The following is a 12,284-nucleotide window of genomic DNA, read 5'->3' as shown; positions in this document are numbered from 1 at the left end:
TCTTTCTGCATATGTAGGGAATCCAACAGTGATAGATTACAAGCCAGTTCAACAGCACGTTTATCCTTGCCAGTCTGGTCATCCATAACAGTCATCAGACGATGTAGCACAAGAGCCCGATAATGTTGTTTGAAATTGGCTATTATGCCCTGATCCATAGGTTAGATCAGAGAGGTAGTGTTTGGTGGCAGGAAGACCACCTTGACGTTAGACAGCCTGACATCATCCCTGTGTGCAGCACAATTATCACAAAGCAACAAAATCTGATGCCTTTGTGCCTGCATTCTAGTGTCTAACTTCTTTAGCCACTGCTTCCAGATTTCCCCAGTCATCCATGAATTTGCGTTAGCCTTGTATGACACAGGAAGTCGCTTAACTTTCTTGAAGCAACTGGGCTGTTTGCTTTTTCCAATGACGAGGGGTTCCAACTTCTCACTCCCATCCATATTGCAGCAAAGGAGGATCATCAGTCGGTCCTTCAACATTTTACTTTCAGTAGTTTTGGCATGTTTGAATGCAAGTGTTCCATCAGGAATCACTCGCCAGTAGAGACTGTTTTAATCATTTTCATCAGCATTGAAAATGTCACGAGGTGCAAACTCATTCAAGATGGTAGGAAGAACTGAAACCACCCAATTTTCAGCACCAATGTCATCAGTGTCTTGTTTCTCACCATGCTGTTTCTTGAATTTTATGTTGTTCCTCTCCTTCAATCTTTCCAACCATCCAACAGTGGCTTTGAATTCAGTTAGTCCAAGACTTTCAGCTAGCTGGTTAGCTTTCTCCATAAGCAGTGGACCACTGACAGGAAATTGCTCGTGACTCGACTCGAGAAAACCACCGAAGAAGAGCATCTTCTACCTCCTCAGCTTTTCCCGCCCGTTTTCGTTTCCATTGTGGATTTGTATTGTTTTGCCAGTCTTTCAGAAGCTGGTCTTTCTGCTTCAAGACACGTGAAATTTGACTGGGATTGACACCATATTCTTTAGCAATAGATGGTTGACTTTGTTTGTTTTCTAATTTTTTAAGAACTTCTATTCCTTCAGCAAGTGTTAAAGTCTTACAGTTCCACTGCCGTGACGACGACGACCCCATTGTACACTCCAACAACATATTTTTTACTTATTTTGCCTGTGGCAGTTAAAGGGGCGGTAAATTTGAAATCTCGTTGGCTGTCAAGCGCCAATCGGCTTCCATATTCCATGCGCGCGCTTATGCAGAGTCTTTCCTGCAGAGGAGCAGTCTTAAACCATGCATATAAGCGAGTCTTGCACTTATCAGTGGGTTGCTAAACCGAAGTTTGTCCCCATAGAAATTGATGGTGCCAAAAAACGGGACCGAAGTATGGCATGCAGTTAATCACAGCATACGCTTATCTGACATGCACTTAAATGGAGTGCACTGTATATATATATATATATATATATATATATATATATATATATATATATAAAATACATAAAATCCCCCCTCAGACGTTCTGAAGCTCACTCCATCTGTCCTGAACTCCTGTCCTCCTGGTAGGCTAGGCTATTCTGACTACTCACCCTCAGTCTCAGCCACGCCCATCTGGCCCGTAGGCCATGCCCCATCTGCACATAAAAAGCACCCTCAACGTTCTAAAGCACACTCTTGAGGCTTCAACAGTTCGTATGTTCGAAGCTCTGTAACCATTTTTAAGCACACTACATCTCTGCCCCGCGCTGACCTATCAGAGAAGGGAGGAGTGTCACAGCTGCACCGCTCTGACCTATCAAAGGGAACTGAAACAGGAAAAGGGAGGAGCGTCACACCAAATGACGGACCTATCAGAGGGAAGTCAAATAGAAGAAGGGAGGAGCGTCAGAGGCCAAGGGGACGGCCGTATCTACATCTCATAGGTTTCCTTGCTTTCTTTTCAGTGTATTGCAGCCTGTCAGCTACTGAATACAGAAAGCAAAAGATAGCATGTGGGAACTTGCTCCATTTTGTTCTCTGGAATGCAGTGATTATTATACAAATGGTCTTGCTTTCATTATTTTGGTAGGGGCTGCCTTCATGACTGTCCACAGACCCCCCAGTCCTGACACCTGACAGGGGGGACAGGGAAGGACACTCACTGTCTCACATACGCACTCGCACACACTCATTCTCACATACACACACGCTCTCTCACAGACACACTCACACCCACTCTCTGTCACACACACACACTTGCACATTCTCACTCTTACACAGTCACTCTCTCAGACACTCTCTCAAACATACATACTCCGCGCAAAACCTTGCTAGCGCCTGTTTCATTTCAGCCAGAAACGGGCCTTTTTTTACTAGTATATACAGTGGGGGAAATAAGTATTTGATCCCTTGCTGATTTTGTAAGTTTGCCCACTGACAAAGACATGAGCAGCCCATAATTGAAGGGTAGGTTATTGGTAACAGTGAGAGATAGCACATCACAAATTAAATCCGGAAAATCACATTGTGGAAAGTATATGAATTTATTTGCATTCTGCAGAGGGAAATAAGTATTTAATCCCTCTGGCAAACAAGACCTAATACTTGGTGGCAAAACCCTTGTTGGCAAGCACAGCGGTCAGACGTCTTCTGTAGTTGATGATGAGGTTTGCACACATGTCAGGAGGAATTTTGGTCCACTCCTCTTTGCAGATCATCTCTAAATCATTAAGAGTTCTGGGCTGTCGCTTGGCAACTCGCAGCTTCAGCTCCCTCCATAAGTTTTCAATGGGATTAAGGTCTGGTGACTGGCTAGGCCACTCCATGACCCTAATGTGCTTCTTCCTGAGCCACTCCTTTGTTGCCTTGGCTGTATGTTTTGGGTCATTGTCGTGCTGGAAGACCCAGCCACGACCCATTTTTAAGGCCCTGGCGGAGGGAAGGAGGTTGTCACTCAGAATTGTACGGTACATGGCCCCATCCATTCTCCCATTGATGCGGTGAAGTAGTCCTGTGCCCTTAGCAGAGAAACACCCCCAAAACATAACATTTCCACCTCCATGCTTGACAGTGGGGACGGTGTTCTTTGGGTCATAGGCAGCATTTCTCTTCCTCCAAACACGGCGAGTTGAGTTCATGCCAAAGAGCTCAATTTTTGTCTCATCTGACCACAGCACCTTCTCCCAATCACTCTCGGCATCATCCAGGTGTTCACTGGCAAACTTCAGACGGGCCGTCACATGTGCCTTCCGGAGCAGGGGGACCTTGCGGGCACTGCAGGATTGCAATCCGTTATGTCGTAATGTGTTACCAATGGTTTTCGTGGTGACAGTGGTCCCAGCTGCCTTGAGATCATTGACAAGTTCCCCCCTTGTAGTTGTAGGCTGATTTCTAACCTTCCTCATGATCAAGGATACCCCACGAGGTGAGATTTTGCGTGGAGCCCCAGATCTTTGTCGATTGACAGTCATTTTGTACTTCTTCCATTTTCTTACTATGGCACCAACAGTTGTCTCCTTCTCGCCCAGCGTCTTACTGATGGTTTTGTAGCCCATTCCAGCCTTGTGCAGGTGTATGATCTTGTCCCTGACATCCTTAGACAGCTCCTTGCTCTTGGCCATTTTGTAGAGGTTAGAGTCTGACTGATTCACTGAGTCTGTGGACAGGTGTCTTTCATACAGGTGACCATTGCCGACAGCTGTCTGTCATGCAGGTAACGAGTTGATTTGGAGCATCTACCTGGTCTGTAGGGGCCAGATCTCTTACTGGTTGGTGGGGGATCAAATACTTATTTCCCTCTGCAGAATGCAAATAAATTCATATACTTTCCACAATGTGATTTTCCGGATTTAATTTGTGATGTGCTATCTCTCACTGTTACCAATAACCTACCCTTCAATTATGGGCTGCTCATGTCTTTGTCAGTGGGCAAACTTACAAAATCAGCAAGGGATCAAATACTTATTTCCCCCACTGTATATATAATGTATATGTTGTTTTTTTAATTTATTTTGTGGTTGGAGTTGGTTTTAAGAATCAAGTTATTTCTTTTAAAGTGGAAACAATTTAGCATCGTCAAGACACTGCCTCATGGCCACATGATCGAAAGCCCCGCACTGTTTCAAACAGCGCTCTAAAAATAGCATTGGAACAGCACGGGGCTTTACCACCCCTATGATCAGAGATAATAGCATGCAAATTTAAGCATGCTATTATCTCTGATCATAGGGTAAAAGTGTGCAGGCACAATCCTCCCGGAGTTGTTTGACAGGTCTAGGCTGTCAAAAGTCCAGACCTGTCAAACACACGGGCTGAAGGTCCATGGGACTACTAGACCCCAAGTAACCCCACCCCGAGCCAACTGACACAGGGGTGGACCTCCAGTCCCCCCCGACCCCCCCCCCCCCCCAACACAAGTTTGGGGGGACTGGAGATCTGGTGGGTTTCCAGCCCCCCCTCTAACATCCCCTCACATGCAACCCTGATGGCCTGGGCTGCGAGTCAATACCCCCACCCTGACCTGGTGGTATAACGGCCCTTCCCCACCCCCTACCTTTGTTTGATGAGGGTGGTGGCCTCCCTCTTCTTCATTGGCGCTGCCTCAAAAATGGCGACGCCGTGCCCAGTGCATCCTGGGATGCACTGGGTGGGGCTTCATACCATATAAGGGAGTTTCTCTTCTCAGCCACTGTCACAGAAGAAGGTGTCACAGAAGAATGACCATTTTCTTTGGACACTGGTTGCTAAAAGGAGTATGCAGTGGTGGTTGTTGCCAGGAATTTGAGTGGCAGAACTCCCTTTCTGATACGACAGTGGGAGGTGGTGACAACTGACACCAGCATGGTTGAGGAGCTCATTACAAGTTCCATCTGGCACAGGGCACCTAGACAGAACGGGAGTCTCGGTGGTCAATAAATCACTTGGAGCTCAGGGCAGTGAGGAATGCCTTATGTGACTTCGCTCCCTTTCTGGTGGGAGCCCCAGTCTGAGTTTTCTCCAAGAACACAATGATGGCTTATATCAGCAAGCAAGGTGGAACCCACAGTCACCTGTTGGCAATGGAGGCAGCCTCCCTCATGAGTTACATAGTAACATAGTAGATGACGGCAGAAAAAGACCTGCACGGTCCATCCAGTCTGCCCAAGAAGATAAATTCCTATGTGCTACTTTTTTATTTGTACTGTCCTCTTCAGGGCATAGACCGTATAAGTCTGGCCAGCCCTATCCCCGCCTCCCAACCACCAACCCCGCCTCCCACCACCAGCTCTGGCACAGACTGTATAAGTCTGCCCAGCACTATCCTCGCCTCCCAACTACCAGTCCCGCCTCCCACCACCAGCTCTGGCACAGACCGTATAAGTCTGCCCAGCACTATCCCCACCTCCCAACTACCAGTCCCGCCTCCCACCACCAGCTCTGGCACAGACCGTATAAGTCTGCCCAGCACTATCCCTGCCTCCCACCACCGGCTCTGGCACAGACCGTATAAGTCTGCCCAGCACTATCCCCGCCGCCCGACCACCAGCCCCGGCACAGACCGTATAAGTCTGCCCAGCACTAGTCCCGCCTCCCAACCACCAGCCCCGGCACAGATCGTATAAGTCTGCCCAGCACTAGCCCCGCCTCCCAACCACCAGCTCTGCCATTAACATTGACAACTCAGTTGGGCAGAGAAAAGTCTTCTCTGTCAGCAGCTCACATCATTGGATCCTTAAATGTGGAGGTGGACTTTCTCAGCAACACTCCTTGGACCCGGGAGAATGGGAACTATCCAGCCAGGGATTTCAGCTGATTAATGGACCAATGGAGTTTTCTGCTTCTGGACTTGATGGTGATGAAAAGTAATGCCAAAGTGCCCAAGTTCTTCAGCCGTTGGAAAGAACCGGGATTGATGCCCTACTGCAGCACTGGCCAGAGCACATCTACTGTGTGTCTTCCATCCTTGGCCCATGGTAGGCTGCATGTTGAAATGGATCACATTGCACCATTGAATAATTCTCATAGCCCTGGATTGGCTGTGGAGGTCATGGTACGTGGACCTGATTCGATTGCTAGATGGGGATCCTCTCCTCTGCAAGTACACGGCCTACTGAAGCAAGATCCGGTGCTCATGGAGGATCCATGCCCCTTTAGTCTTAGAGCTTGGCCATTGAAAGGGTTATTCTGATTCGGTCATTGCTATCTTGCTTCAGGGGTGGCAGCGCTCTACAGCCATGGTGTATGTGATGGTGTGGAGGGTGTTCGAGGGCTGGTGTGTTCTGAGTGTGAACTATTTTCCTTCTCTGATCATATCGTTCATATCCTAGCATTTCTCCAGGCAGGTTTTCAGAGAGGATTGGCATTGGGTAGAGAATGACATGGGTACAAAGTTTGTCCCCATCCTCTGTCCTCGAACAATTACGATTTTATATTTAAATCTTTTTATTAAAGTATAAAAAGGAACAATATTCTGTACAACTATTGCTTATAAATCAGAAATAGAAAATAATAACACTACTACCCCAAGGAATCCTAATCCACCCTGTTAAAAGTATTATTTATTTAGATTTTGCTCACACCTTTTTCAGTAGTAGCTCAAGGTGAGTTACATTCAGGTACTCTGGATATTTCTCTGTCCCAGGAGGGCTCACAATCTAAGTTTGTACCTGAGGCAATGAAGGCTTAAGTGACTTGCCCAAGATCACAAGGAGCAGCAGTGGGATTTGAACTGGCCACCTCTGGATTGCAAGACTGGTGCTCTAACCACTAGGCCACTCCAATGTCCAGGGGTACAAAATACAACCCGCTCTGTATACCTTTGTGGGGGAGAAGTATGCCCTATGAAGCACTGTTACGATTTTGTAATCTGTGGATGAATAATAAGTCATAGCAATTTTCATGATTCAGTCTAGCTCTCCTGTCTTCCACAGTCCTTCCTGAAATAGAAAATGTCTTCTCAGAAGACGTGCTTGTAGCAGAATGCAGAGGATCCCCTATGCAAGTTTTGCCAGTTTTGGCCAGCTCTTTTGCTTGTTTTTCCAAAAAATTCAAAACATTGTTGTCTGCATCACATGAGCATAAATAACTGTCCAATTCATTAACAATAGCCTTCAAAGGAGGCATTGTTCCAAAAAAGTCACTCATAAAACTAACATCCATTTTCATTCTTTTGGATGTAGGCTCTTCCACAGATGTGAAGCTTTCTGGGAATGTGGATTGTGGAGGATCCTGAGTTGTCAATGTTAATGGTCTCAAGTCATCCATTTTGATCTGGTTTTGGTGCAGCTTTATCAAATATTCAGTTGCCTGTGTTTTTACATCATCTGGGAAGATAATCGGCTTGTCTTTCAGACGTGGGTGTAGAAGAGGACCAACACCGTGTAGTGGATGAACAAGAAAATAAGTGTCAATTAAGCATTGGAAATGCTCCTTGATGCCAGCAACAATGGATGAATCTGTTGCAGTAACAGTAAGATGCTTGAGCAACTGGGCATGTGATGGAAGGACACTGCAGATGGTAGGAGTCTGAGCAGCAGACAAGACTCTTGTTGAAACATCAAAGCAGACAAGACACAAATTATATCATTTAACATGCTTCATTTAAATCCAAAAACAGCTTCTGCAGTTTTTTTTATCATTGAATTCAGTTTCCAGTTGTCTAAAATATATTACGTTTCTTCATATTGATAATAGCATTTTATAGATGATGTTCCATCTAGTCTCAAGCTTTTAGAGAATGACACGGGGACAAACTTTGTCCCTGTCCCCGTGGTTAACCATGTGTCCCTGTCCCCGTGTCATTCTCTAGGATTGGGTTCTCTAAAAGTTCAGGTTGCGTCTTTGGCCTGTTTTAGGGGCAAACTGCAGAAGACATCTCTTGCGGCTTACTCAGATGTCATTTGATTCTTGCAGGGAGTGGAACGTTTACAGCTTCCCTTTCATACACTGTGTCCAGAGTAGAACCTTAATTTAATCCTTCGGTCTTTTCAGAAGCCTCCTTTTGAGCCACTCCAAAAGGCCTCCTTGAAAGACCTTATGCTGAAGACAGCACTCTTGGTGGCTATTGCGTCAGCTTGTAGGATTTCGGAGCTTCAGACTCTCTCTTGTCAGGATCCCTTTCTTCGCCTTTTGAAGGTGGTGATTTCCCTGTACACGGTTCATGTCTTCCGAAAGTGGTATCAGAAATTCATCTCAACCAATCTGTGGAGCTTCCGTCCTTTGCAGAGAGGACAATGAGGTTTGGTGTGCTTCCTTGAAGCTTGTCAATGTGTGTAGAGTCCTCAGATAACTGGAAGTCACGAATGAGTTTTTGCAAATTTGACAGACTGTGCTTTTTGGTAAACAGAGGCTTGGCCTCATGGTATCCAAGCCCACAGTTGCTAGATGGCTGAAGGCAACTATCACATCAGCTTATTTGTTTGTGGAAAGCAGGCTCCTCAGGTCTTGCAGGCTCATTCTACGAGGTGTACAATGACATCCTGGGCGGAATCTACCTTACTGTCTCTGGTAGATATTTGCAAGGCGGCGACGTGGTTGACGCTGTATACCTTTGCGAAGCACTACAGGGTGGACATTGTGGCACACTCAAAAGCCACTTTGGGGGCTTCAGACCTCAAGGCAGTGGTGCCAGGATTCCACACATTCTAGGGATTGCTTTTGAACATCCCACAGGTTCTGGAATAGTGAGAACCTACATAATAGAAGGAGAAATTAGGTCTTGCTTGATAATTTTCTTTCCATTAGTCCTTCCCACCAGAATAAGGGGGTTCTGCCCGTAATTTAGACGCGAGGATTTACACCAGGGTTTACTTGGCATAAATCCTCACATCTAAAGTTAGGCGCCTGACTTCCAACACTGTTTATAGAATAACGCTTAGCACGTTATTTTTTCAGCAACCATTTTTCGGCACTATTCATAGAATTTGGGATTATATTGAAATAGTGAATACCAACCAAGCAGTATTTAAGTAAAAGGTGAACCTTTATTTTGAAGTGCATTCATCGCAGGGTGGGGTGCTGAAGTCCAAATATTTAGATTTCTAAGTGCTGTGCTATCTTTATTGGGAGCCTAGGCGGATTACACTGTACCAAAAGGATGTGAAACACCTGTTTTTCCCTTAAAAGCTGAATTTGCTATTACATTACGTTGGGGTGTAATTTAACAAATGTGTACTTTATTTCACTGTATGTACATCTAGAGAGGCACGACCTACAGCACTGTAAATTGGACATAAAGAGACAGTCCCTGCTCGAACAATCAGTAGAAACAGCCAGGGCTTTTTCTTTCCATTCTCTATCTTCTCTTTGCCCTGGATCAGGTTGTATGGTAGGTCTCCCTCCTCCTGTCTGCTCTACATGAATAAAATAAATGATGTCAAGTAGGATCCTTGGATTGGACCTGGAGCACTTGAAGGATATATTTAAGCCATTAGTTGTTGGGCTATAGTTCTGCCTGAGTTCAAACTCTAAATTGTCAATCACTGGATCCAAATATACATGAAATCCTAGTGTGCATGAAAGTGTTAAATTTGTTAGTAATGCTCAAATAAATTGGCAAGAGAAATCACATTTTCCTGTGAAATCTCAAATTGCTCTTATATAATTGCTCTTATATAATTCACGTGAACAGATGGCAAGTGCTGTTTTCTTCTGACTCGATTAGGAGCCAAGAAGCCTCCTTTCTCTGCCTTCAGTAGTGTTTTCATGCCCCAAAAATCACAACGTCTGTGGTTCAGAGCCAAGTCAAACCTCATTAAATTGACCACTAGCTGCAACACTATAATCTCACGCCTGACTTTGTCGTCCTCTACTTGCAGACAAGTTCCTGCATCATGCATCTGTTTTTTTTACATATTTTGGCTTAGTTTGTGCCTGAGGCAATGGAGGGCAAAGTGACTTACCCAAGATCACAGGAAGCATCAGTGCGATTTGACCCCTGGGTCTCAACCCACTGGTCTAACCATTAGGTTTCTCCGCTGTAAGTCATTTTCTTTTGTTACAAACCTCTTTAGGCAAAGTGAAACAGCACAGTTTAGGAACCAAATTTTATCCTTAAATGCTGATTTTCCAAAGTCTTGCATAAAGCAAAAGTTTTTCAGGCTTTAGATGTTCAGGAAGGAGAATGCTGAAGAATGCAGAGCTAGAGTTATGTTTATTGGAGACTTCATATACTGCCTTTCACAACCACAGAAAAAAGAATGAACAAATGAAAAGTGTAATGAAACAAAGCATATTCTTGTACTTAAGAACCAAAGCAGATCAAGATAAACAATGAAGATTTCCACACAATTTTAGTACAATAAACTACAACACACATTCAACAACCTAAAAATCATACCCCAGCATGGCTACGTTTAACCCCCCTAAGGGCTGTATGAGAGGTGAAAAAGATAAAGCACTAAAAACACCTCAACCAAAAAAGCATAGGTATTGGGGCAGTTCAAACTGTTTTCTCCAGCATGCATAGTGAGGTGAAACATGGCCATGTCGGGTTGTGATTTTTAGGTTGTTGAATAAATGCTATAGTTTCTTGAAATAAAATTGTGTGGAAATCTTTGTTGTTTATCTTGGATCTGCTTGGCTGTTTGCTTTTGGCTTCTGATATGTTACCTTTTTTTTGTTTTCTGGTCTGTTCTTGTGTTCTAAATGAAGCTTTTGTCTTTTTTTCAGTTTCATTCAAGCGCCAAAGTCTCTTTCTTCACTTAGTACGCTACGAGATGGAAACTGGAGAGATGGCTGCTATTGATGCGGTGCCCTTAAACAGAAAATGGGGGCAGTATTCTCTTACCCAGCTGGCTGGGTAAATATAGGATCACAAAGCCTTTCAGGAGGGAAGAGGGAGGGAACATTTTAATATGTAAAAGGCTTATGTATTCCTTATTTGGTACTGTTTTTAAAGAAATGTTTAAGCTGCCCATGTGAAAAGAGGCTAAATATAGCACTTGAATATTAACCTGGATTTCTAGTCTTATAGGATCAGCAGGAGAAAGGCCAATCAGAATGCAAGAAAAAAAAACTTGTTTTTGTACTTACCCAGTGCGCTACAGATGTTCTCTGTTAACATGGCAGATATCAGTGGGTCCGGATAGCATTGCACCATTTCTGAAGCACTACATACGTGTGATCAGTTCTGTAATACATTTGCAAGAGTCTCTTTCTGCAATATAACCTCAGAACAATTCACAAAGTGGTGATCTATGATGCACTTGAAAGCTTAGCTTTTTCTTTAATTTCCAGGGGATTTTCTTTTGAGCACATATTTTTTATACTTTCTTGAACTATTTTGACACACAAATAATTTGTTTTATATCAGATGTTTTGTCATAAGAAGTTTTTTAGCACTAGGAACATATAAAAAACTCACATCCAAGACAATATGAGGAGATTGTAATTCTGTATTGCAGAAGCACAAACATAGAGGAATATTCGTTGCATTACTAATTCATATCTGTACTGGGTTTTTTTTTTGTGGCCTGATTTTAATTTATTTTTTAACTTTGTCATTTTGTAATGTACATATATTTATGGTGGAGTTCCAAGAGACATCGCACTTAAAATGGCAGTGACCTGAAAACTGCAGTACGTTGCCATTACTTTGCAACAAAGGATGAAGTTGTAATGTTTTATTACGCCTAAGCAGTCTATGGGTTTGAATTGGAATAATAAAGTTTTTGATAAACATTTTACAAAATTACACTAATAAATGGTTTCATACAATGGCTTGATTTCTTGTTCGATTATACTTGTAGATTGCTGTTTTGGAATGCTTCATATAATAGCTCTTATTTGAGTTTCAGGGGCCCTTTTACTAAGCCGTGTAGGTGCGTACATGCGTCCTACATGCATCAATTTTGAACTACTGCCCAGCTACCGTGTGTGGCCTGGGCGATAATTTCATTTTTTACGTGTGTCCAGTAAACGCGCTGCAAATTTTCTGGTGCGTGGGTGCTAACCGGATGGTAATCGGCATCGTACGTGCTTAGACCGTTCCACCCAGTTAACGTGGGAGACTTTACCGCCAGGTCAATGGGTGGCGGTAAGGTCTGAGGCCCAAAATGGACGCTCACCAATTTTTTATTTTGCCGCACGTCCATTTTCGGCCCAAAAAAAGAGGCCTTTTTTGCAGGCATGCTGAAAAATGGACCTGCGCGTGTCCCATACACGTGTCTACACCAGTGCAGGCCATTTTTCGGCGCACCTTAGTAAAAGGACCCCTCGATTCTATGTGAAAATAGATTTTTTTTTTTTGAAAGGGAACAATACAGATTTCTGCCCCATCTGCTGCAGCTCAGATACTTTTGAAACATCTAATTGTGGTAGGACATGTTTTGTGGGAAAGTGAAATGAAGGAAAGCTAGAACAGAACGCAA

The 12,284-nt window shown here is 44.0% G+C and overlaps 1 protein-coding gene across 4 annotated transcripts in view; it reads left to right on the top strand.

Annotated features, from left to right (window-relative positions):
* The window catches only part of SLAIN1 (SLAIN motif family member 1), a 144,431-nt gene extending 132,826 nt beyond the window's left edge, over positions 1-11,605 (top strand). For all 4 annotated transcript variants that reach the window (XM_030200577.1, XM_030200578.1, XM_030200576.1 and 1 more), the window contains one exon: positions 10,585-11,605. In XM_030200577.1, the coding sequence (XP_030056437.1) occupies positions 10,585-10,660 (76 nt within the window). In that variant the 3' untranslated portion in view covers positions 10,661-11,605. The remainder of the gene's footprint in view (positions 1-10,584) is intronic.
* Positions 11,606-12,284: the final 679 nt, after the last annotated feature.

Source organism: Microcaecilia unicolor, chromosome 4, assembly GCF_901765095.1.
Source record: "Microcaecilia unicolor chromosome 4, aMicUni1.1, whole genome shotgun sequence".
Lineage (NCBI taxonomy): Eukaryota > Metazoa > Chordata > Amphibia > Gymnophiona > Siphonopidae > Microcaecilia > Microcaecilia unicolor.
Note: the sequence above shows the minus strand (reverse complement) of the source record. Positions and strands in the feature narration are given on the sequence as shown.